The sequence below is a fragment of the Canis aureus genome, chromosome 26 (genome assembly GCF_053574225.1).
Source record: "Canis aureus isolate CA01 chromosome 26, VMU_Caureus_v.1.0, whole genome shotgun sequence".
NCBI lineage: Eukaryota > Metazoa > Chordata > Mammalia > Carnivora > Canidae > Canis > Canis aureus.
Genome location: NC_135636.1, coordinates 25510934 through 25536678, shown reverse-complemented (window position 1 = coordinate 25536678; position 25745 = coordinate 25510934). Strand labels below are relative to the sequence as shown.

Here is a 25745-nt window from a genome sequence, read left to right as displayed (position 1 = left end):
GCTGCTCTCTTTCCCAAGAGCAGTAGAAGCTGGTCTGGCATGAGACCAGGATCAAGTTGTAAAGGTGAACAGTGTGTTCTCAGAGCTCAGGGCCTGCAGGCAGAGAGCTGGTGTCCCCCCTCCACTCCCTCTCCATTCTGCACACATGCTGGCCTCTGGCCATCCCCCTCTGCACCCGCCCCCGCCCTGGCTCCTTTCCTTGCCCTCTTGCTCAGACTTCCAGGAGGTCTGACAGACAGGGTAGCTCCCAGGGTTCCTGGGAAGACAGGCACTCCCCAGGGAGAAGTGGTGAACTTGGCTGGGGGGCCAGGCTCTGGCTGTTTCCTCCTTGGGCTCTTCTTCCCTCTGCCATCTTTTCTTTTTTCTTTTTTTAAGTTTGATTTATTTATTTTAGAGAGAGAGAGAGAGAGAGCACAAGCGGGAGGGGCAGAGACAGAGGGAGAGAGAATCTCAAGCGGACTCCGTACTAAGTGCTGAGCCTGGCCCAGGGCTCATTTCAGGACCCTGAGATCCCATCCTGAGCCAAAACCAGGAGTCAGAGGCTTAACCGACTGCGCCACCCAGGCACCCTTCCCCTCTTCTTTCTTAACACTCTGCTCCCATGCCTTCCTCCCACCAGTGCTTTGGAAGGAACAACTGCAACACCAGATCCTGGAGGGGGCACATGTGGGGGTGCTGGTATTGACTACAGCAGCTGTGCTCAAAGTGTGGCCCTTGCAGCAGCATCCCTGGGGAACTTGCTAAAAATGCAAATTTCTAGGTCCTACCCCAGAGCTACTAACTCAGAAATTCTGGGGTGGCACCTAGCCATTCAAGTGAGTCCTGATGCTCCCTCAAGTGTGAGAACCCTCAGGTGGCAGTCACAGAATTGACTGAGGACCAGGGAGACAGGCCTATTGGAGCTTCTCAGGCGTTTGTCACATTGGCCCCTTCCTCCCTCCTCTGCACCATCAGCTCCCTGCACCGCCGTCCCCTGTAACACACAAACATCCTCCGACCATTCCCATCTAAAAACAAAGTTTTGACCCCACAGTCCTTCCAGCTGCGTCTCCAATTTCCCTGGTCCCCTCAACAGCAAAACTTCAAGTTGCCTCCAGTTTCTTGCCTCCAGCCCCACCCTTGCCTCTAAAAACATTAACAATATGATTATGGTGTACTGTATGCATAAAAAAAAGCACAAGGAATAATATAATGAAGTCTGTGTATTTACCACACTCAAGAAAAAAATACAACCCATACTGGGGCGCCCAGGTGGCTCAGTCGGTTAAGTGTCCGCCTTTGGCTCAGGTTACGATCCCAGGAGCGCTGCATTGGGCTCTGAGCTCAGACCGGGGGTCTGCTTCTCCCTCTCCCTTTCCCTCTGCCCTTCCTTCTGCTCAGTCTCTCAAATAGATAAATCTTTAAGCAGTATATATATATAACCCAAACTGTTGAATCCTGCACTCCCCGGCCTGCCTCCCCAGCCCTGGGGAGCCCCTTCTCTCAACTGGCCTGGTCATCGGCTCCTGGACAAGGCCCATTGTCTTCTCACTCTTTCCCCTCTCAGTAGCATTTAGTCAGATGGTCACACCTGAGTTCTGGAAGCACTTCCCAGATGCTCCTTCTCCTAGTTGTCCTCCTACCCACGATCACCTCCTCTCTGCCTCCTCCTTTACCAGCATCCTACATGTCGGGGGCTCTGAGCCCAGTTCCAGCCTCTCATCTTTATGTATGTTCTATCCCTAGGTCAGGGGTTCTTAGTGGGGACCACAGGGCCTGCAAAGATAATTCAGAGGGTCCACGAACTTGGGTGAGAAAAAACTCTTGCTTGCTAACCTGTAAGCAAAGTTTGTCATTTCCTTTGGTTATGAGTGTAGGCCACAAACGATAGCACTTTCAGCTGATCCTGCAACTTCATTACCAATAGAAATCACCAATATTTCCATACCATAGTGCAAGTGTTACAGCATCTTTTTTTTTTTCTTAAGATCTTATTTATTCATTTGAGAGAGAGCATGAGTAGGAGTGAGGCAGTGGGGTGGGGAGAGAGGAGAGAGGGAGAGGGAGAAGCAGACTCCCGGCTAAGGAGGGCGCCTGACATGGGATTCCATCCTAGGACCCCGGGATCATGACCTGAGCAGAAGTCAGCTGCTTCACTGACTGAGCCATCCAGGTGCTCCTGTTACAGCATCTTAAATACCTATTTTACTCATCATGGCCTCAGAATGATGGATGTTCTCAAACCCACCACTAGGTAATGCTACAACCATAGCACCGATTTGATATCTAATATTTTGATTACAATGGCAACATCACTGGATGTTCTTATACTTTCATTTTATACATTTAAAAGCATTGCTCTGAAAAGGGATTTATTAGCTTCACCCAGGACCAGATACCAAAGTGCACAGGGCCCCGTTGCAGGTGCTCCTGTAGGTCCTAGGGCTGCCATGTGCTGACAGCACTGGCTCTGTCTCCCACCCAGACTACTCTCCTCAATGTGCCACCAACTCCCCATCCCCACGTGGACTTCCAGCAAGCATCTCAGGCAAAAATATCCAACATGGACCCCTTCGTTCCTCAGGTCCCACTGCCCTGTCTCTGCAAACCCACCCCATTCTCCCTCACTGCCCCCATCTTTCCCATCTTGGCAAATGGCCCCAAACCCAGAGGTCATCGTTGATGCTTCTCTTTTTCTCACCTGCTGCACTCAATCCTCTAGTGAGTTTTGGCCACTATGATCCCAATGCAAATTTTGAATCTGCCCACTTCCCTGCACCCTGGGTGAGGCTACTGTCATCCCCATGGGTCCCTTCAGGTGTGCTCCCACCACACCTCTGTGGCCTCCCTGGGGTTACTAATGTGTGGCTGCCTGGGCACCCCATGGGGAATAGGGGAGGCAGAACTATACTGAGGCTGATCTTGCCCTCTCTCACCAGTCACAGACCTCCTGGAACCTGGTGTAAAATGCAGACTCCCAGGCTCCGAGCTTCAACTCTAGGCAGACAAATAGCAAGTTTAGTCCCAAGACGAGACTTTCTCAGGCATCCTCCCTAAGCCTCTCATTTGTAGGTGGACAAACTGAGGCCTAGAAGACTTGCCCAAGGTCACCATCACCTGGTGGGCTAGGTTCCACGACTCCCTGCCCAGGTGCTTGCTCCTTCAGATCTGCAGAGCTGGGCTGGGGACACAGGGTAACTTGGTGGTCATCTCAAGTGACAGGAGTTCCATGAGTACCCGTATTGGTCCCTTGGTTGTCCTGTGGCTAAGTGGCTGGGTGGGGCCCAGGCCACCCACAGCTGGGGCCCATCACTTAATTTGCCACACCCGCCCACCAGCATGGGTCCTAGGATGGGAAATTGGGGCCAGATGGTCCCATTTTGGCCATGCTGGGCTCTGGTGAGTAATGTTGGCCTGTGTAGTGGGGATTGGGTCTGGCCTAGGGTTCAGGCTCAGGCTGGAAGGATGGGGGGAGGGTCCCAATGAATGAGCCAGCCCAGAATGACATCTTCCATAGCCCCTGCCTCCTTCCCCCACAATAGGATTGGACCTGCGCCTTCCCTGTCACCCTCATACTTGCAGATTCTCAGGGTTGAGATGGGGGGTGGGATAAGGGCCTGAACTGCCATCACCTCCACAGCCTGCAAAGAGGCTTACCTTTGGCCTTTGGGCTGTCAACCCTCTCCCCTTGGCCCAAGGTTTGAGTTTTGGCTCTATGGCACTCCAACTGTGAACTTCTAGCAGTTAAGAGCTGCATTTCTCTGAGCCTCACTTTATTGATCTGTGACATGGGGACAGGGAATCTTACTCCTCTTTGGGGAGAGGGCAGCTGTAAAGGGCCTGGAAAGAAAAGAAAGGAGTTTAGACATGCAGGGGCTGGGTGATGAAGGTAGGTATTCTGGACAGACCACAGGTGAGCATTGCATGGATGAGCAGTCTCCGTGGCCAAGGAGATCCCCTCAAGTCTGCTTTTTCCCCACATTATTTATATTAAAAAAAGTTTACAACTACACAATGGATGAGCAACTGTGGTCCATCCATCCAGCAGACTCTACTCAGCCATGAAAAGGAAGGAGAGGGATCCCTGGGTGGCGCAGTGGTTTGGCACCTGCCTTTGGCCCAGGGCGTGATCCTGGAGACCCGGGATCGAATCCCATGTCGGGCTCCTGGTGCATGGAGCCTGCTTCTCCCTCTGCCTGTGTCTCTGCCTCTCTCTTTCTCTCTGTGTGACTATCATAAATAAATAAAATTAAAAAAAAGAAAAAAGAAAGAAAAGGAAGGAGATAGTGATGCACCCAACAACATGGACGAAGTAAGCCAGACTCAAGAGGCCACATGCTGTAGGATTCCACTGATGTAACTTCTAGAAAAGTCAGAGTCCATGCTGTTGCCAGGAACTGGCATCTAGGGTTGGGAATTGACTGCAAAGGGTCATAGGAGAACTTTCTGGGGGTGTTGGCAATGTTCTATATCATGATTTTGGTAGTGGTTGCGTAACCATACACATTTGTCACTACCCCCCAGAGCCATATATTAGAAAGGTGTATCTCACCATGTGGACTGTACCTCAGTAAAAAACAAACCCCACCAAAAAAAGATTCTAAAAAATGTCCCATATAAAATTATGTATTATAATGATAAATACAGTTTCTCAAACCCCTCACCCTCTGAGTGTCATATATGTATCAACTCAGGAATTTCTTGAGCACCTACTATGTGCTAGGCCTTGTACTAGAGACTAGGAAATCAGGAATGAACAAAAATGGCAAGTTTTCTGATTCCAGGTACTTCCACTAAATCATCCATTAAATTCCAATAGTGATGAATGCTCTTAAGGAGGTGAGACAGGGTAGTGGATGGGGTCAGCAGGGAGTTCAGCCAGAGTGCAAGGGAACCCCTCACTGGAGGGACCGCCTGAGCTGAGAGGCTTGCCAGCTGTGGCAAAGTCAGGAGGAAGGGAATTCTAGACAAACAGAAAGGCACATGCACAAGCCCTGAGATGTGAGTGTGTCTGGCATATTTGAGAATCAGAACAGTGATCTGCCCTGCCTGTCTCTTCCTTGGAAAATGGTGCATGTGGTTCATATTTGGGAAAAATGGTTTGTCAACAACAGATAAAAGCCAATGTGGAAAGAGTCGTCAGTGCTTTGTATCTGATAAGCCTGGGTTCGAATCAAAGCTCTCAACTTAGTGGCTGTGTGACTTAGGGCAGGTACCTCTCTCTACCTGTCTGGGCCTTTTCTCTAGAATGGGGGTAATCATAGCTCCTATCTCTGGGATAGGGAGGAGGAGGAGGATTCCTGACATGACCTACGTAAAGGGCCAGAGCATGGTTACATAATCAACACATGACAAATTCCAGTATGTCTGTGTCATGGATTACTAGGTGGCTGTTAAAAAGGAGGTTGACCTTCATTGGCGGCTGATCTAAAAAGATGCCCCAGTTGCACTCTTGAGTGAGACAAGCAAGATACAGAACATTCCCTACAGTGGGTCTGCTAATCTCTAACTGAACCGAGCTCTTCCCACGGCGAGGCCTATGGGCCACAGACTGCTACCGTGGTGATGCCCATGCCCATGACTTTGTCACCAGTAGACATCACAGACATTCTTGTGTCTCACCACAGTGATTGTGAACATCCATGATATATTGTTTACACTTATCATGATCTCAAAATGATGGAAGGCACTAGATCATTAGATTTTGTTATTTAATGTATTAACACGAGAGCAAATAGGTAACTATATCACAGATCTGTTTTAAAAATATTTTGAGGGCAGCCCCAGTGGCCCAGCGGTTTAGCGCTGCCTTCAGCCTAGGGCCTGATCCTGGAGACCCAGGATGGAGTCCCACGTCAGGCTCCCTGCATGGAGCCTGCTTTTCCCTCTGCCTGTGTCTGCCTCTCTCTCTCTCTCTCTCTGTCTGTCATGAATAAATAAATAAAATCTTTAAAAAATATATTTTGATATCTGTATCTTAAGGCAATTTGTTTCCTTTAACTTTATGCATTTAATTTTATGTTTGAAAAAAATCTTCTTCCAAGAGAGGGTCCAGAGCTTTGCCAGATGCCAGAGAGGCCCAGAGCACAGAGAAGGTTAGGACCTCTGAAGATCCCCCTCACAATTCCCCCTTGGTGGAGCATCCACTCCAAGAGTATGAGGGTTGGTCTGCCTTTTCTTCTGGAGCCTCGAAGGATATCTGGAAATTCTTAGGTGGATCAAGGATGTTCGTTTGGTTGAATGAATGAATGAATGAATGGCTTGGACACTTATTCTACTGGAAGAATTAGCTTTGAAATAAGTAACAGCATATGGCTCTGTGGTGTAGCCACTGGGAAACAGAACAAAAGGCAAGGAGAGAAATACACTTACAAAAAGCTAAATCTCTACCCCACAGCTTGTCACTTCCAGCCATTGTGCCTCCATTTCCCCATTTATAGGTGGGGGTGAGAACAGTACCACTCCATGGGGTATGCACATGGAGCTCATAGAAAAGGGCCCTGTTGGCAGAAGTGCTTGGAGCTTCTCTGGTCAAGGATCCTGGGGGACGCAGGGAAACCAGGAGGGTAGAGCCCACTGTCATGACCCTGGCTGGCCAGAGCTGCACTGGAGTGGGTGTCTAGGGTCCCCCACAACATTTGTGGGGCCCTTTGGGAGTCAAGGGCATCTCTACACAATGTCTAGCTCTGAGTCACTGTGGGTGGGAACTCATCAAGGTGTGGGACTGGCCCCCCTAGGTGAGAAGAACACTGGAGGAGAATGAGGCCCAGTGGCAACCCCTCCAGAGGCTGGCAAGGCTTCTAGCATTAGAACTCTAGGCACTGGGTATAAATCCTGACTTCTCCATTCACTGGCCATAGGACCCAGGCTGAGTGTCTTCACTCTGAGTCTTGATGCTCTTATCTGTCAGATGGGGAACCAGGGGGAACCAGGAAACCCCCTTTGGGGATTAGTGTGAAGGAAAAATGAGATTCCTGGAGAAAGAACCAGAGGGTGTTTGGCACATAGCAGGTGCTCCCTGCATCACTCCTTAAGAGGCTCTGGAAACTTCATCTTGCCTTAATGGTATTTATTTCCTGGAGACCCAGAGATGGCTTCTGTTTATATCTATCTTTGAGGACTCCTGGCTGTGTGGTCTCTCAGAATTTCAGTTTCCCCAGCTGTAAAATGGGCACAGTAGTGGGGCCTGCCACATGAGGTTGTTGTGGGCCTAAATGAGCCTGGGGCGGGGGATGGTTCAGTGAGACCATGCCTGGTGTGTGCCAGGCACACAGTGACTTTAGCCATTGCTCTTACTGTCATCGTGGGGGCTGCTGCACACCTCCTGCAGCACAGGCTGGGTGTTGGCATACCTGGAATGCTGGAGGCTCTGTCCCAGCCTCTGGTCCTTCTGTCCTTTGCTGCTGGGACTTTGCCAGGAGTGAGAGTGGAGGCAAAAGTTGGAAGCCCTTGGGGGGTGGCAATTGTCCCAGGAACTCGTTCTGGCACCCCATGATTGTCAGTTGTGTTTGGGTGCCTTCGACATAGCCTCTCGTCCCCTGCTTGGAGGCTCTGCTACTGATCCCATTTTATGGATGAGCAAATGAAGGCTCAGACACAGAATCACTTCCCCGAGGTTACTGGTCAAACTGGCAGACCCTCAAGTCATACCCAGGTCTGCTGATTTGGAGGCCAGAAGGTCCAGTGGGCAGAGCATGGTCAGGGCAGGAGCTAAGCAGGTGGAGGCTGTGTCCCCCTCACCCAGTGCAGGACAGGGTGTAGCCCGCCAGCCAGGGAGCACAAAGGCCAGGGTGCCAGGCGAGCTCTGATGTTGGCTTCTGCCAGTTGCCTGAGTTTCTGGGTCCCCTGCTCAGGCTTGTGCCTGAATCAGACCAAAAGAGAACCAGGGGTTCCCACGAGCTGGGGTGTGTGTTAAGGTACAGAAAGGCCAGGGATTCTCCCCGCTAAAATCTCCATGAAACTGCAGGGAGACAGCAGGGAGCGTGGTTTCTGGTCTCAGCTCTCCAGCTCCGAGCTACGTGACTTTGGTCAGATGATTTCATCTCTGAGCAAATGCCACCCTTCCAATGGCTCAGGCCCAACCCCTTCACTTCACTGGGTCCTCTTCACTTCCCCTCCCCCAAACCCACACCCAATCTGTGATCTCTACACTCTGCGATCATGCACAGAACCTGACCACCTCCGCCTGTGCCCAGCCTCCGTCATCTCTTGTGCGGCTTCCTAGCCTTGCCACCCCCTCCTGCTGTGCCCTCAGCCTCTGTTCATGCTCCCCCAGCCCCCAGAGAGAGCCCAGTATACCTAAGCCAGGTCACAGCCCCTTCTGCTCAAAACCCTGCTGTGGCTCCCACAGTATAGAGAAAACCAGGCTTCTTTGTAAATTCCTTTCTAGGAGAGAAAAAAAAAAATCTGTGCTTTGGAAACAGGCAAAACTATCCCGAAGAGTAGGGTTTAAACTGGGCTGCATTGGAGGTGGGAGTGGAGGGAACTAAGGCCAAGTCAGCCGGGCTGAACCCAGGCCCCAGGGTGCAGGCTGGGGGAGATCAGAGCCTGGCCTGATGATGGAGAGGAAAGCAGGGTCCCCCCACAAGGGACCCAAGCCCAGGCAGGAGGGATATGGGAGCTCTGAAGACCTGCAGGGATCACACAGCCAGCTCTATTTCCCACAGGGGGAAACTGAGGCCCCAGTCAGGAAAGCCATTTGTAGGAGGCTGCACACAGGAGCTAGTGGCCCAGTGTAGCCAAACCTGTAAAAATCTGAAAGAACAGAGGACTTTGATAGCTTTGTGTGTGTGTTTCAACTTAAATGGGTATTTTTGTAATTTGAGTGTTTTTTTGAATAGGTGATATGAGCACATTGTTCAAAAGTCCAAGGACTTGGGCAGTCCTGGTGGCTCAGCGGTTTAGCGCCGCCTTCAGCCCAGGGCCTGATCCTGGAGACCCGGGATCGAGTCCCACATCGGGCTCCCTGCATGGAGCCTGCTTCTCCCTCTGCCTGTGTCTCTGCCTCACTCTCTCTCTCTCTCTCTCTCTCTCTCTGTGTCTCTCATGAATAAATAAATAAAATCTTTAAAAAAATTAAAAAAAAATCAAAAGTCCAAGGACTCAAAGGATGTGGAGTGCTAACGAGTCTCCTAGCCCTGCCCCACAGGCCACTGAAGGACATGCGGGGTTCACTTCCAGGGGAGCTCCATGCATGTGCCAGCAGTGCATATCCTCACATCCCTGCCCCCACTTTGGGCTAATAAAACGTCAGCTCACCGTTCTGCACCTTGCTTCTTCTCTCAGAGTATGAAATTTGGATATTGCTCCACTTTCATCCAGACAGACCTGCCTCACTGCTTTAACAGCTGCATGGTAGTCCATCTGTGGCCACCACTGTTTGCTCATCGAGTCCCCGATAGCGACGTCATTTCTAGGCTTTTGCCATCATGCCAGTGCTGTTGGGAATATCCTTGCCCACAGGTCATTTAACTCTCCTGCAAGGGTGCATCAAGGATAAGTCCCTTGACGTGGAACTGCCAAGTTCAAGGGAGTGTACACTTGTGATGTGAACAAATGGCCCTTGGCAGAGGTCATGTCTGCGGTTTCCACTCTGGTTTCAGAGGAGGGGCCCTGGGAGCTGCGGCAGTGGCCACAGGAGCCAGAGGGTTGCCTACTGGAATCCTCCCAACACACATCCACATCCTTGATCTCAGGAGCATCCTGCTAACCTCTTTCTGACTTTCAGATCTCCCTGCAAACATCACCTTCCCTAAGACGTGTCCCCTGGCCACCCCATCAAAGATAAACACCGAGGCCCCTGCCCTCCTCTTCCCACTGCAGCTGCCTGGTTTCTTCACAGCACTGGGCGCATCTGAAATCACTGCAGTGATTTCCTATCTGTCTATTTTCTCCCCAGGAATATCAGCCCCAGGAGTGCAGTGCTGCCATGGTCACGGCCACATCCTCCATGCCTCAACCAGTCCCAGGCACATGAGAGGCACTTAGGAAATATTTGTTGAAAGAATGAATATTAAAAAAAATGAAAGAATGAATAAATCGTTTTACGTAAGGAGTGCTGGATTTCCACTGAATAATTGGCTGCTGGAAATAAGTTTGGACCTCCCCACAGAGCCCCAGCTACAGCTGGAGGCCTGAGTGAGGCAAGGAGAGGCCAGAGAGGCCAGAAGGCCGGAAAGCGGAGAGACAATTGTACAAGGACAGATGGACAGGGGCAGAAACGCCAGCGTGGCCACTGGAGGGCTGTGTGCGGCGCTTACAGCAGGAGCTCAGAGAGGCCTGGCACAAGGCAGGGAGCCAGCCTGGGCTGTCTTCAGGAGAAATGCTCTAGAAATGACCATGGCACTCATTCATCTGTTCAGATGTGTAGGACCTGTGCCAGGAGATGGGGAGTGAGCATTGACCAGAGTAGACCTCACTTCTGCTTGAGGGGGGCCAAGCTCTGCCCAGCTGCCGAGGCCTCTGAAGGCAGGTCTCTGAAGCACTAGGTGTGTGGGCACAGCCTCGAGGTCCCAACAAACATAGCCCCTTTAGCCCATGACTCTCGTCATCCCCATTTTACAGACGAGGAAAAGAAGCACAGAGAAGACCAGCCCATCGCTCATGTTGCACAGTTTCTGAGCAGCAGAGGCTGGCTCGTATGCAGGCCTTGAGCTCCAAAGAGCACACCCTCCGCCACTCAGTGGGTGCCTTGAGGCAGCCAGACTCCAAGACTCCAGACTCCAGACCCTACATCCTGATGTGCATCACCATGTGTCATCTGTTCCTCGCTGGGCAGGAACCGGCCGCTATGACTGTGGCATGCTGTAGAAATGTCGGAGTGTGACTTTCACAGCTACGTCATTACATTTTGGCTTTTGGTTTGCCCTCGCTTAGCTCTGGCTGGCGGGGAGCTGGCCACCATGTCCTGAGGACCCTCGAGCAGCCCTGCAGAGGAATGGAGGCCCCCTCCTTCACTTCTCGCCAGCACCCACCTACCAGCCATGGGAGTGGGCCTCTGGGAGGCTGGTCCTCCCACCGCAGGGGAGCCGTTAGATGACCACAGCCCCGGCTGGTACACAAGTACAACCACATGAAGAAAACCTGCCTTAGAGCTCTTTTGTTAAGCTGCTCCTGAATTCTGGACTCTCAGATATGGAAAGATAATAACCGTTTGCGGTTATTTTAAGCTGTTACATGTTTGGGAGTAATGTGCTGTCCCACAATAGATAAGGAATGCACTACTTTTGTGGTGGTCACAGAGGTCAGACCCTCTTGCCTCTGGGTGCTGCCCCCCTTGCTGGGTGCATGGCACCCCTGCCCCATCATCCACATGACTCAGTTTCCCCAATTTTGCAACGGGTCTCACTTTGTGGCTCTGAGCCCAAGGGCCAAGGGCCAGCCCTTCCTCTTCTGCCTTGCTCCAGCCCTCTCCCATCTCCTCTGGGCCCACACAGGCCCTGACCTTGGGGTTCCGAGCAGCCAGACCCAGCCCTCCTGGCTCTTTCCCCTCTGTTGCTCTTCTTCTGGGTCAGGGCTCAGGGAGAGCAGAGCGGGCAGGCAGGAGGCCAGGGGTGGAGCGTGTCAGGGCCCAGCGGGCTGTTGTGGAGGGAGGTGCCGTTCAGCTCTCGCCTCGGCCCACAATTCCCGGCACAGGCTGGGCTTCTCCAGACTTCCCGCTGCAGGCCAGAGTCTAGTGGGGGCTGGGGCACTGAGTCAGGCACTGGTTCAATCATAGCTTTGCCATTTCCTTTCGGTGCCAGGGATGGAGCTTCTCGGGCCTCAGTGGTGTCACAGAGAATGGGGCTCCTTGTTTCCTCTTAGCAGAGGGGCCAGGGAAATAAAGGAAACCAGTGCTGGAAGCTGTGCTTCCTGGGGGCTGGGTCTCTCCCATCTAGTTCACTGGTGCAGCCCTGGGGCCTAGTGCGTGGTAGGTGCTCATATTTGTTGAATGTTTGTGGCTGTTCTGCTCACTGAGCCTCACCTCGTATGAGGTGTGTGTGTGTGTGTGTGTGTGTGTGTCTGAGCAGCCCAGTGTCTGCCTAAGTCCAAGAAGCCACAGGGAGAAGATGAGGGGAAGATGGGGGAATGGGGACGGAGGTGCAGGGGGAAAGGGAGCTAGGCCTACATTTGCTGTGTGAGCTTGGGGTGGTTCTTAGAAGATGTGAACAGGGTGCTATGGCCTTTGGCCTCCTAAGGCTCCACTATCCTTTTGTCCTTGTCTGTGTCTCAACCTGGATCTTGGAAGGTTTGTCTAGAAAGGGCTCCAACAGATGAGTCCACCTTATTCCCCCTTGTGTAGAGACTGAGAATTTAATTGAGAGAAAGTGAAGAAGCACATTTCTCATAATTGCTCACCTCCCTGCCACCTGTGTGCCAGCCCTTATATGGAATGGGGAAGTGTGTCCATTTTGCTTGGTAAATGTGTATTCAGCACATATTACGGGCCAGGCACTGTTCGAACCACTGCTTAATTAAATCTTTGTCACTACTCCCTTTGGTAGGAGTTATTATTGGCCCATTTTATAGACGAGGCATAGTGTGGTTAAGCAACTTATCCAAGGTCAGGCAGCTTGTCATAAGCAAACCCAGGCTGTCTGGGAGCAGATCGACCAGGCCACACATCTGCAAAGTCTCCTTGACTGAAGTGATCATTTAGCAGCACCCCTACCTGCCTCCTAACCCAGCCGTACCTTGGGTATAGAGCCAAGCATGTTCTAGACAGAGGGTACCATGTGGTACCAGGCTTTCCCGCCAGCACAACTCTGGCGTATACCTGTCCTTATCTGATTCCCAGCAGCCTGGAGGAAACGTGTGATTGTTCCCCAGTACACAAAGGAATAAACTAAGGATTTGAATTCAATGGCTGAGCTCTTGCCTATCTTGTATCTTTGGTGTCTGAGGCTGACCCTGAAATAGGGTGACAGAGATGGGATCAAGGTCAGGGAAGAACAGGAGGAGCAGGCCCAGATGTCCATAGCCACTGCCTATTGCAGACCAATTCTCATTGGGCACAGAGTAGAAAAGCGGTTCCATCAGTCCCCAGCACCCAAGATTCCTGAGAGCAGGGTCAGGCGCAGGGAGGTCTGGTCTGACCCCTGATGAGCATTCTAATCTCAGCTTGCCCACACTTTTCCTGGCTCTTTACGCTTCAGCCACAAGAAATGCTCTTCATTTCCTCCAAATCACGTTGTTCAATCTACCCCAGGGCCTTTGCACTTCCTGTTCCCTGTGCCTGGAATGTTTTTCCTTTCTGTTCCTTGCCTGAGAACACCCAATTGACCTTTTTGAGCTCAGCTCTGTCCTTCCTCCTATTGCACTTCCTCCATCAAGGTCAGGTCCCCCCATTATCTACCCTTAGAACAGGTGAGGCCTTCCTCACAGTGTGTATCGTGGTTGACCCTTACGCATGAGAAATTATCAGGTTGGTATCAGGTTGGTGTCTATCCCATTGCTCCTGGAGGGGAGGGATTGAGTCTCCCTTGCTTACTGCAGAATCCTCGCCCCTGACACAGTGCCTAGCACTGCAAGCTCTCAATAAACATCAGTGGAAGGGGCAATTGAGTGAATGGAGAAAGAATGTTCTCACCTGTATGCGTGTGTGCACGTGTGCCTGCATGCAACCCCAGAACTTAATAGCTGTAAGGCCGCATTCATTTTTCACGAGGTTCATGACATGCAGTGTGTCGTGTTGCTATAGCGGAGGAGGCACAAAATGCTCTCAGCTGGGTGTCAGGAGCCCTGAGTTCTGATCCAATCCTCATGACTGACCTCAGGGGGAATCAGGTGAGTCATTCCTCCTGCCCAGGGTCAGTATTGTCATCTGGCGGGTGGGCATAGAGAGGCAGTCCATGTGGTGCTTCAGTGTGAGGTCTGGACCCAGCCCCTGCCTGGGTTCACATCCCCCTCTCTCATTTCCTAGCCATATGAACTCTCTGGGCCTCAGTTTCCCCTTAATAAAAGGGGACCGTAACAGTCCTCACCTTTTAGGATGTTGCGAGGTTTAATGAATCTATGGTTGTGTAACATGTATAGTAAGCAGTGCCTGGCACAGATGAAGTCTGTGTGTGTCTACCACAGCAGCACACCCACACCCACCCCCAGAAGAGAGGAGGAACTTCTCCACGAGCTGAAGCAGCACCAGGTGTGTGCCCAGACCTTGGCATGCACTGGTCATCTGGGCCTCGCCGCAAACCCAGGCATGAGCTTACACTGTCCCCGGTTTACAGAGGCAAAAGCTTCAGCTCAGGCCTTTCCCACATTTGCAGAGCCACACACTTCACAGCTATGAGGTTGAGCGGATGAAAGCAAGTTGCAGAAAGATAGAGATAGTACGACACCGTTTACATAGGAAACAAATACTATACAAGGGTCAGGAGGGCGAGACATGGAGAAGGAGGCTAACAATACCCAATTCCCAGTGGCTCTCTCAGGTGGGGGAAGGAAGCAGGTGAGGGGTGAGAGTGGAGCAGGAGCTGAGCGGCATCTGTGAGCTTTTGTCTCTTAAGCTGGGTTATGGGAACAGGGAGTTTCATTTAATTTTTCTGTCTTGGGATGCCTGGGTGGCTCAACTGCTGAGGGTTGGTTGAACACACAGCCAACAAGCAGTGGAGCTCAACTGCTGAGCCACCCAGGGATCCCCTAAATAAAATCTTTTAAAAAAATAATTTTTCAATCTTTTTGTACTTCTCAAACACTTCCGTAGACACTTAAAATGCAGAGAAGAAATTGCAAGGAAATTAACTGGAGATGACCAGGGAGTTGGAATAACAGGTGATATTTTTTCCCCAGTGTCCAGGACTGGAACCTGGGTCTACTGGGCTCTGGAGGAGGGCTCCCAGCTGCCCCATCTCCAGCCCCTCTCCTGCTCATCTCTGCTAGCAATGGGCCCATTTGCAGCCTACAGAGGTCCCCCTCAGCTGCTTGGAGATCATCCTCCTTCCTTCAGCCCCATGGTGGTTGCATTGTAGCCCCCAGAGTCAGGAGTGAAGGGCCACAGGGCTCTGCTGGTCTCAGCCTCTGAGGTTCTGTTTCTCTGTCCAAGGGGAGGTAGTTTTGTTTTCAGCTTCAGGGTCCACAGACATCCCCTCACCCATGAACCCCACTACATCTCTGTGTGCTTTGCCTTATTCTGTCCTCACCTGAGGTACTTGTGTTCATGATCCCTACTTTGAAGATGAGGAAACTGAGGCCCAGGGAGGTGAAAGGAGGATTTTTCTAAGCTCACACAAAGCAAGATGTGAAGAAGCTCCAGTTGAATTCCTGTGTTCACTCCATAGTGGATTCCCTGACTGTGCCATGTGTTCCAAGCATGTCATCTGCTGCGGACACTGCCCTGTCTCTTCCTCTTGCCAGGCACCGTACTCAGCCCTGTGTGTGTGTTAACTCACTTAATCACAATAACCTGCCTAGTAGCTTCCAGCAGTTTCCCTATTTCACAGATAAGGAAACTGAGGCACAGAGTGGCAAAGTGATTGAGAACACACAGCCAACAAGCAGTGGAGCAGCCGGGATTCAAATTGAATTGGGGCGGGGTGGGGGTGGTATTCCAAGGTCCACACTGTCCCTGTGGATTTACTCTGGGCTCTGGCCAAGGATGGGGGATATAATGGCAAGGATGCCCAAGTGGAGGTCCTGAGCCCCTCAGCTTTCGAGAGCTGCCAATGCTGGCTGAGGCATCCTTTCTCTTCTGTCCCAGCTGGGTCTCCAGGGATCAAGCCACCACGGACATGTCTTGTTTATTAGCCAGGAAACCGGCCTAAGTGCTGAGAGTGTGGGTTCTGGCAGCAGACAGCCTGAGGGTAAGCGTGGCCTCACCCTTTCTGGCCATGTGACCATGGGCAAGTCACCTAACCTCTTGGTGACTCAGTTTCCTCATCTGTTAAGGGGCAAACAATCTTGTTTCAGAGGCTCTGTATGAGAATCAAATGCAGTAATTCTCACAAGGCATGTCGGACAGCATCTGGCACACAGTCAGTGCTTAGTAAACACTGGCCTTCAATCCTGTTATCTTTCTTTTGTCCTACGCTCTCTCTAGGAGGCAGTGAGTGTTTGGAGTTCCAACAGAGGAACTAATTGATGCAGGTGGCTTCCCCAGGGTCCCAACAGCTGGTCAGTGGCCCCACTGGGACATGCCCCACTGATTCTTGGTTCATTCCAGACATTTTAGAGCTGACTCTGAGGTTAAGCAAATGCTCTGAGGCCAGAGGTGCAGACTTAGGGGGCAGACCTGGGGCCTGTTTTCTCACATTTCCTGCCCTAGAAGACAAGGGGGAGAGGGTCTGTGTGCATCCCAGCCCAGATGAGCTGTGGGGCCTAGGGGGAGAGAGCCAGAAATGCATGGCCCTGACCCCCTGGGATGGCCTGGCCAAGGAGCTTGAACAAATAAACCTGGCCCTCTGGGGGAAGCTGCTTGAGGGGCTGCTGCCCCCATGGCTCCCCTGCTCATCCCTAAGCCCAGGGCATCTGGGCCAGCCATGTCTAGGCTCCCTTCTTGGAAAAATAACCCCATTTCTCCAAGAAGCAGATGCTATTCTTTCCCCACTCCACCCCCCAGCCCCAAACTGCTTAGAAAGCAGCCAGCAGTGAGGTTAGGAAACCAAACCCCAAGACATTCTGTTCGGCAACTGAGATTCATTTCTTGTTTGGATAACCGAAGGCCGAAAATGCCAAGAATTTACGGGCAGCCTGGGGAGGCTGGGGCAGCTGGGAGTCCGGGGCCAGTTTGGGAGGGTCTTGGGCTGGGCCAGAAACCCACGCTGCGCTCCGCTGGATGTGCTTTTGACCCACATCCAGCCAGGCAGGGCCTCGAAACCGCTGGGCTGAGGTCTTGAGTTATTCTGAGGTTTGGCGTCAGGGACCAGGAGTGAGCAGCAGAGGCTGGGGGCGGTGCCAGGTTGGGAGGCTTCTGTCCAGCCCCTCACCCCTCCCCAGTTGGTTTTGGAGTGCAGAGGGGGAAGAGAAAGAGGCCCCAGATGAGCACCCTGGCTGAGGGGGGAGCTCTGGTCATCTGGCTTGTGTGTCCCGGGTCCTCCAGGGTGGACAGAGCATATGGACATCCAGGGAAGTAGAGACAAGAGGGCCAATGGGTTCAGGGGGAATGAAAGGAGGATCTGAGAAAGAGACAGGGAGAGACTTTGGGGAGATGCCACCAGACAGGAGAGGGAGTCACAGAGTGGCAGAGACATCCACAGAGTTATAGAGCAGTGTCAGGGCCACCGTGAAGGCCCCGGGAGAGAGACCCACAAGAGACAAAGCAACCCAGAGACAAAGAGAAAGAGGCAGAGACAGATGGGGAGATGGGCAGGGAGGGCCAGCTGTCACTGGTATAGGAGAAAGGGCAGGAAGACCCATGGTTTGAAGGTTTGATGTCTGCCCTGCCCCTGGGACTCCAGCAGCTCAGAGGAAGTGGGGCTGCCCTTGGGGGCTTGGGTTGGGCTGAAGAGCTTCCGTGCCTCTGTCTGGCCCTGGTTTTCCACTATCCTCACCTGCAGAATGGGTCCTGCACGGGGGAAAGCAGAACCGGGCACTTTCTGGCAGAGACTGGGGTCAACTCGGGGGATGATAGTACCAGGAGTGACCCTTCATGAGCACCTGCTGCAGGCAAATCCTTTCCTGGTTCTGCTTCTCTTAAGCCCACATCAAACCCTCTCCCCACTCAAATGAGGCACCGAACGCAGGGCCAGCGCTAGGTCACACAGACAGGGGACCGAGGAGGCCCCGTGACCTGCCACTGTGCTGCACAGCCTGCCCGGGAAGCCTGCCCTCCCCCGCCCCCGCTGGCTCTGTCCACCCACCCCCTCAACATTCCTGGCTGCAGCTTTCCTCCCAGATGAGAGGAGGAGCAGGGCCAGGAGATGATGTGCAGCCCACCGATAGCAACTCCAGACGTGAGTCATTAGGGCAGAGGCTTTCCAGGGGGATGGAGTTAGGAGGAGAGAGAGAGAGGTGGAAGAAGGGGAGAAGAGTAGAAGGAAGAAGTGGGGTGGGGTACAGGGGGAGGGGAGTGAGGGGGGGAGAGGGAGCAGCCCCACCCCACTGCTGTGCACTCTGAGCATAGGCAGGAAGACACTGGCCAGTTGGTCAGCTCCATGGGGGGAGAAGAGAGTGGGTTTCTGGGATTCGGGAATTCTCAGGCACTAAGGAACACCCCATCTCTCAGATCTTGCCTCCCCCACCTCCCTGGCACCCCCAGAGTCAGGAGAAAGGACCTGGAGTTTGGAGTGAGTCCAGGCTGGCTGTCACTGCTGGGTGACTCTGGCAAGTCCCTCCCCATCCCTGGCCTGTGTCCTCACCTGTGTACTGGGGACATGGAGGGACAGGGACTTGAGACAGGGGCATGGGCTGAGCAGGTGCTGGCCACTGGCGGCTTATGGCAGGGAGAGTCTCCCCTGTGCCCATCCTGATGATTGGAATCTTGCCAAGACTCGGTCTGGGGAGGCCAGTCCTCTCCACTCTTCCCCAGTAATCCCTAACGGCAGTGGTAGTGATGACGACGCTTCTACATCAGAATAATCTGAAACTAATTTTTTTTTTTCTCCTCTGGGATGTTACCACAGAAGCCAAGAAGAGGCCTCCGAGTTTCAAAGACTCTGAGATATGCCCAACCCAAGCAGCCTAAAGGGGTCGTTCAACCCAAGGGGCCCTTACCCAGGAGATGGCACAGCAAATACCTGCCCCTGGCAGAGACCAGGCAGGACGGGGGACCCCTGGAGAACACCACCACGGACGAGTGACTTCCCCAGCGCTGAGGATACTGGACTGGGGCCATTGGGCTGACTCGTCTGAGATAGAGGTGCCCTCCCCCAGCAGTGCAGAGCTCAAACTAGACATGCAGCTGAATGAAGTCAAAGCCCATCAATCTACTGCATCTGGCATGGTTTTTATGGAGCACACGCTCTGCCCGGGCAGCAGGCTGAGAGTGGCATGGGAGCGGTCTCAGTGGTCCTCCCAGCCATTCCCTGGCATGTTGCTATTTTCTCCATTTTGCAGAAGGGGAAACTGAGACTTGCTCATCCACAGCCATGTGGCAAGTGCCAGGTGGGGCTGTGAACTCAGGTCAGCCTGACTCCCACACCAGTCCTCTCTGCCCCAGGTGCCCCATGGACATCTGGAGAGGACACTGCCCTGTGGGCCAAAAAAGGTGGCCCGGGGCACCTAACCTGAAAGCCACTGACTTAAATTCATCCTTTGGCTCAGTCAAATTTGCCTGAACACCAGGCACCCAGGAGAGTCAAAGATGGATGAGCGGGTAAGGCTCAGGATAGAGAAGCCAGTGGGGGAGGTGACAAGTCCTGAGCAGAGTCCCAGCTGGGGAGACAGGACAATGCACTGCAAGGAGAGAAGCCAAGGCCATAAGAAGGGCGGGACCTGCTGCCTTGGGGATAGATGGACATGAAGGACACCCTAGGGCCTCAGAAAGTCTTAAACAGAGACAGGGAGGGAGGGAAGAGCTGAGTGTCCAGCAGCTTTGGGGTTGAGGCACAATGGCCTCTGAGAGGAGAGACACCTGCAGGGTCAGGGTCATGGATTGGGGGCTCAGGAGACTGCCAGATGCTGATTTGGCGCCACCATGGGGCAGGTGGGAGACAGTGCTGCAGGGGCGGTGGGGGCAGTCCGGGGGTGGGGCCTGTGCCATGAAGGGTGAGAGGAAAGGAAGAGCAGGGACAGAGCCCTGGGAAACACTGGCATTCCAGGGTGTGGGAGGACTGGAGTGACCGGAGGGACTCAGGGACCTTCGTGTATTCATTAGTTCATTCACTCCACAGACGTGTGTGGAGGACCTGCCCTGTGCGACGCACTGTTCTAGGCTCTCGGAACTCAGTAGTGAACAAAGCACTTGCTTTGTCCCTGCTTTCTCGGAGTGCACAGGCCAATAGAAGTGCTTTAAGAATGGGTAGTGATACATGCTAAGAGAGAAAACCAAAGCCATGTTGAGGGGATACAGAGGGACAGAGGGAGGGTGGTTGTTTTAAATGGAATGGACAGGGGAGCCTCTCTAAGGAGGGGACATTTAAGCAGAGACCCGAGGGGGGTTGGGTGAACCCTGTGGGCACCTTGGAGAGGGGGTGTTCTAGGGACTAAGGATTTTTGCTTTTATTCTAAAGAGATGGGAGCCCCAGGAGGGTTTTAAGCAGAGGAGGGACAGGATCTAACTTAGGATCCCTCTGTCTGCTGAAGTAATGGACGAGGTAGGGAGTGGGGTGGGAAGGGTGGAAACAGGGAGTCCAGCGAGCAGCCATAATGACTGTCTAGATGGGAGACAGAGGTGCTGGTGCGGGGTGGGGCTGTGGAGGTAGGGAAAGCAGTAGGGACGCAGGGCAGAGTGGGCATGTTTTGTGGATGAGGACTTGCGGATGGAGACAGTTTTTGGAAGGATGGTATTGGTCAGCAACATGAAATTTGTCAGGAGATCAAGTTGATGAAGACTAAGCCACGGCCATTGGATGTGGGAGGTGGGATGTGAGAGGTGACTTTTGGAGGAAGGAGTAAATGGGATGTGAGGAAGCAGAGGCAGAGAAGGGTGTGGCTTGGAGAAGAGGCTTGTTTCCTCTGCTCCTCCTTCCTCTTCCTTTTTTTTCCCCCATGGGAGATGCTTAGATGGGATTAAACACTGAAGGAAGAAATCAGCAGAGTGGGAGCACAGGAGGGGACAGTTGGCTTGGGGAGGTGCAGGGGCTGCAGGGGGATGGGATCTACATCCTAGGAAGGAAGAGTAGCCTTGGGCCATGGAGGAACCCCTTCTTTCTGAACGAGAGAAAAGTCTTGGGAACTGGTAGATGCACGGGTGAAATTGCAGGCGTGGGACAGGTGGATGAAGAGTAGCTCTCCCTGTGCCCTCATTTGTCATTGAAGCAGGAGGTCGTTGGTCTGGTGAGAGGATGGAGAACAGTAAAGATGGAGGCTTGGGGAGGTGAGGTTTGGGATGACCCTCATGGAACTGGAAACACACAGACTTCAGGGCAGCACGGAGCCCCCACTGGGCTGGCTCCAGTGTGTGAGGCCATGGCCTTCCTGGAGGCGGACTCCAGGATGATGTTAGGTTGGCAGCATTGCAGGGCGGGTGGCGGGGAGGGCAGGTGGGAAAGGGACTATGAGAAGATGGTGAGTGGGGGCTGAGGTCAGGGCAGGAATAAGATCGGAGGTTAAGTGCACATGCGCAAGAGTGTATATACAAGTGTGCAAAGCAGGTTGGTTAGTTATGCATAGGGCAGTTTCTCCACCTTGGGGACAGATAAACCCAGGGTGTGCTCAAGGTAATCCTTTGGACAACAGAGGAAACTGTCAAAACTTCAATTTACGTGATTTCATATGTCATCTTTTTGAAAATGGAAGGTTCCCTTTCATTTTGTTTTATTCCCTGTACTTATATTGATGTGGGGACATGTGCACATATATTAAATAAATATGCGTGTATCAGGGAATAAACGTAGACATTGTTTGCTGATTGGGCACATGATCTGAACAGTTTGGAAACCAAGGAGTAAGAAGGCAGTGCTCCTTGGAGAGACACCTTGTCCATTGCTGTGCGCCGATTAATACATCTGAGGGCCTTAGGAATCAGTGCGCTTCCCTCCACGCCACGCCGCTCACTGCTCAGACTGTCTTTTGCACCAGGGGCCTGGGTCTCATTCTCTTCCTCGGTTGCTCCTACTTAGGGGCTCCTGCCAACCCCATCTTGGAACACACAGGACACCTTTCCCATCCCCATGCCTGTGCCAGGCCACACCAGCTTCATTCATCTCTGTACCCAATGCCTTGTCAAGGGCCCGGCACACTGTGTACTCAGAGTGTTTGCCAAAAGGATGAAGACAGAAGACCCTAGAGTGGGCCTGGCCTTGGTCCAGAACAGGGTGGAGTGTCCTCAACTCCTCACTCTCTGCCACCCTGTACCCAATTCATCAGCAGGGTCGATTAGCCCCCTCTCAGAATAAAGCAGAATCTCCCTGAGCCCGGTCCTGCCCCAAGCCTCCATCACCTCTTGCCTGGCAGCTGAGCAGCCTCTTCCTCGGGCTCCCAGCATGCACCCTGCCCCCTACAGTGTATCCTGTTCAGACCAAGTCAGCTGTGTCTCCCCCACTCCAAGAGCTGCACTGGCTCCTGTGATGCTCAGAGCAAGAGCCAGAGTTCTTCCTCCCAGCAGTCCCCAAGGCCTGACACGACCTGCCTCCTCTCCCCTCCCCTGCTCATGCACCCCTCTCCCCTCTTTCTCTGCTCCAGCAGCGCTGGTCCTCGAGGTTCCCCTGGCACCCTGACTGCCTTCCCACCTCACGGCCTTTGTACTTGCTGGGCCCTTTGTAGTGAATGCCCATCCCGCAGGTACCAGCATGGGCTGCTCCGTTATCTTACTTGTTCTCTGGGTTCAGACATCATCTCCTCCAAGAAGTCCTCTGGAATTATCTGACCTCAAGGAGCCACCCTGTCATCGTTTGCCCTCTTCCCTCCATTTTACGTCACCTTCTGACGTGGCAGGTATTTATCACTCATCTCTTCATGGCCTCTTTCCCCTACCAGTCCAGTATTGTTTGTTCTGTTTACTGTTACATCCCTGGCCCCTAGGATGGGTCAGGCCTGTGCTCAGAGCTCACTGATTTGGATTTCGCTCAGATGAGTGAATGAATGGCTGTGAGGGAGCCAGGTTTCCAGCTCTGAGCCTGCCCAGTCTTGCTGTGCGGCGTCAGGGCCATCTCTGTCCTTCTCTGTTTCTCATTACCCCCATCTGTACAATTCAGAGACATGGCCTTGATTAGCCTGGCCTTTGTGCCCTGGGCAGGCCTCTGGGGAGGACGCCCCACCTCTCCATGGAGACAGCTGGAGACCAGCCCCCATGCCTCCCGCCACCACCTCCCTGCAGGCCCAGCCCTTACCTTCTGCAGCCACTGTGTGTTGTTCTCCAGCACCTTCTCCAGCTGCTGCACTCGCTGGGTGGGCCAGTCCCCCAGGTTCAGGGGGGCTGCGGGCGAGTCCCTCTGGAGGCTGTTGGAGCCGCCGAAGGCCTCGGGCTCCGGTGGGCAGGGCTCGGGCTCGGGCAGCACGAAGGTGTAGCTGCACTGGCCGTGCTGGACGCGGTGTGCCCGGCGGCGCCCGCCCGCCTCCTGCCCCCTGCGCTGGGCCACGGTCAGGGCGGCCGCGGTGAGGAGGAGGCTACCCAGCAGCATGGCCGGCCGGGACAGCATCCGGAGATGCGGGTGTGGGCCCCGAGCCCCCGGGCACCCCGCCCGCCTGCCCACCGCCGCGCCCGAGGCCAGCCGCACAGGCCTGCCTGCCGGCCGCAGCCGAACCCCTTGGCCGGGCTCTGTCCAGGCAGCTATTTATATTCGCTCCAAATACCACAGCTGCTCGGCTTCCTCCCACCGCCTCGCTCCCGCCTGCAGACACCCCCTCACCTCGAACCTTCCCCCTCTCCCTTCCTTCCTCCTGACTCCTGCCCACAGCTGCCCTGTCCCCGCACTGGCCCTGCTCGCCCAGCTTGGCCTCGCCTCTGAGTTCTTTTATTATCCAGTGGAGGCCTGGCTTCCCCCTGAGAAAGAAAACAACACACACACACACACACACACACACGCACACACGCACACATGCACACACGCACACGCCAAACCCCCAAAGCTGCCTGCTTCAGAAAACCAAAGGCAACTGAACCCTCTCTTCCTGTCTCTGTCTCTCTCTGGCTCTCTCCAGCCTTCCCCCACCAAAGGCTGGGATCTCAAGTTTCAGCTCCCCTTCCCCTTCCCTCTCCCCCCTACCTTCCCCATTCTGATTCCATGTTAGTGCTTGGAACACAAGCGAAGTGACCCCCAGAGAGAGCAAAGGGGGGGCAGAGGGGTGAGGCTGGAGGGGAGGCAGCGAGTCCAATCTTTTGAGAATGTCCTTTTGAGGCCAGTGAAGTGGGCGCTCTAGCCGGGAGCTGGCTCCCAGCCTCCCTTCTCCCTTGGGACCAGGGGGGGGATGTTATGCCCTGGGGTGGCCCTGGCTCAGTTGTTGTGACAGTAATGAGAGGCTGTCCTGTCCTGGGGCAGATTGTTCTAGGACTGCCTTTGGCCCTGAGAAGGGAAGCGGATTGCAAAGAGCATAGCTTGGGGTAAAGAAGTGCCTCTGCCAGCCTGGAGTCGGAGGTGGCTGCCTCTAAATCCTGCTCCCCAGCTGCTGACCCTCGGGTGGGCTGCTGAATTTCTCTGTGTCTCCATACCCTGACTGGTAAGCTGGGTAAACCCCATCTCTTACACGGTGAAAGTAATGTGGGTCCTCAGCCTGGAGACCGACGAATTTTTTATTTACTTTACCTGTTAACTGGTTTAAATCCTGGCTATCCCAGCTGTGTGACTTTAGGCAAGTCACTTAACTTCTCTGTGCCACTGTTTTCTTTCAGTGAACTGAAGAAAATAATACCACCCACTTCAAAGACTGTGAAAATTAGGGGCAACTGGGTGACTCAGTGGTTGAACGACTGCTTTCGGTTCAGGGGTTCAGGTCGGGATCCCGGGGTCCTGGGATCAAGTGCTGATTAGGCTCTTCACAGGGAGCCTGCTTCTCCCTCTGCCTGTGTCTCTGCTTCTCTGTGTCTCTCATGAATAAATAAATAAATAAAATCTTTAAAAAGTGTGAAAATTAAGTGAGTTAGAACAGGGACGGCAGGGGGTGAGCACCAAGTAAATACTTCTATTGCTGTGATCAGCGTTATAGTTACTACGTATCCTCCCCTCCCCACACCCACTGGAATATGAACCCTATGAGGGCAGGACATGTTTTGGGGGGATGTGGCCGCTGGGCAGGGGGTTCCCAGGAGTGGTGGCACCTCTTCTGGGTGTGCTGCCTTCTGCCTTCTTCTGGGGCTTTTCCCAGAATGAGGGCCCGACCAGCTGTTTGCCATTGTCTCTCTCTCTTTGTTCTCTCAAATCCTATGGAGTTGTGAATGGGCAGCCTGCTTGGGGGCAGCAGGAACCAGGAGCTCATCCGGACGTCTGAGAACTTTAAACCAGGTGTGTGGGGCTTTGGCAGGAAAAGGAAAGGCAGCTGGTTATCAGCCACCAGCATTCACGGAATTTCCTGTGTGCTCAGGACCCTGCTTGCTCACCTGTGCCTTGATTGTCTCAACTGTAAATGGGATCACACTACTCCTGGCCTTGTGAGGAAGAAGCGTGCTAATGCAGGTCAGGAGCTGATCCTGGTGCCTGGCACGAGTGAGCTCAGAGTAAGGGGCAGTACATGAGGATTGTATTGGTTGAGCTACATGGTATGAGCCCGACCAGGCCAGTGTCACTATTGTCCCCATTTTACAAAGGAGAAACCTAAACCCAAAGCAAGAGAGTGGTTTGCCCAAAGTCACACAGCCTGGAGACGCTTGACCTGGAACTGGGGCAGAAAGGCAGGCTCTGCTGCCAGGTGGGTTTGAAGCTCATCTCACTTCTTCCCACTTACCCCTCTGGCACCGAAGGAGTCAGCCTCCACCCCACTCCTCCCTACCCACCCCCCAGCCTCCACCCTCAGTCACCTCCTTGATGCACTGCTGCAGGGAGCATCTACACTACCTGCTGGAGCAGTGGAGCTCCCCCGCTCCCCACCACACACACAATCAGGCTATGCATTTAATCTTACTGACTGAAAGAATGAATGTCATTTTCTTCCCAAGGCCCATGATTACACAGATGGCTCTCTGTAAAGAAGAGGAAACAGGATTACCTGCTCACTGGAGAAATGTGGGTAGGATCAAGAGAAGAGTTCTGGAAAGCTTGGGAGATGACCCTGGCAGCCTCTGCATCTTCGTTTCAGCACCTATTTCTCACCTTGGGGCC

At 53.3% G+C, this 25745-nt stretch overlaps 1 protein-coding gene across 6 annotated transcripts in view; it reads right to left on the bottom strand.

Moving 5' to 3' along the window:
- Positions 1-23828, bottom strand: part of ANGPT4 (angiopoietin 4) — a 59714-nt gene extending 35886 nt beyond the window's left edge. For 3 of the 6 annotated variants that reach the window (XM_077872561.1, XM_077872560.1, XM_077872559.1), the window contains exon 1: positions 22824-23824. In XM_077872561.1, coding sequence (XP_077728687.1) covers positions 22824-23132 — 309 coding nt within the window. In that variant the 5' untranslated portion in view covers positions 23133-23824. Of the gene's footprint in view, positions 1-22823 lie in introns of all 6 variants that reach the window. The other 3 variants (XM_077872556.1, XM_077872557.1, XM_077872562.1) reach the window with 2 other exon arrangements.
- Between the last annotated feature and the right edge of the window lie 1917 nt (positions 23829-25745).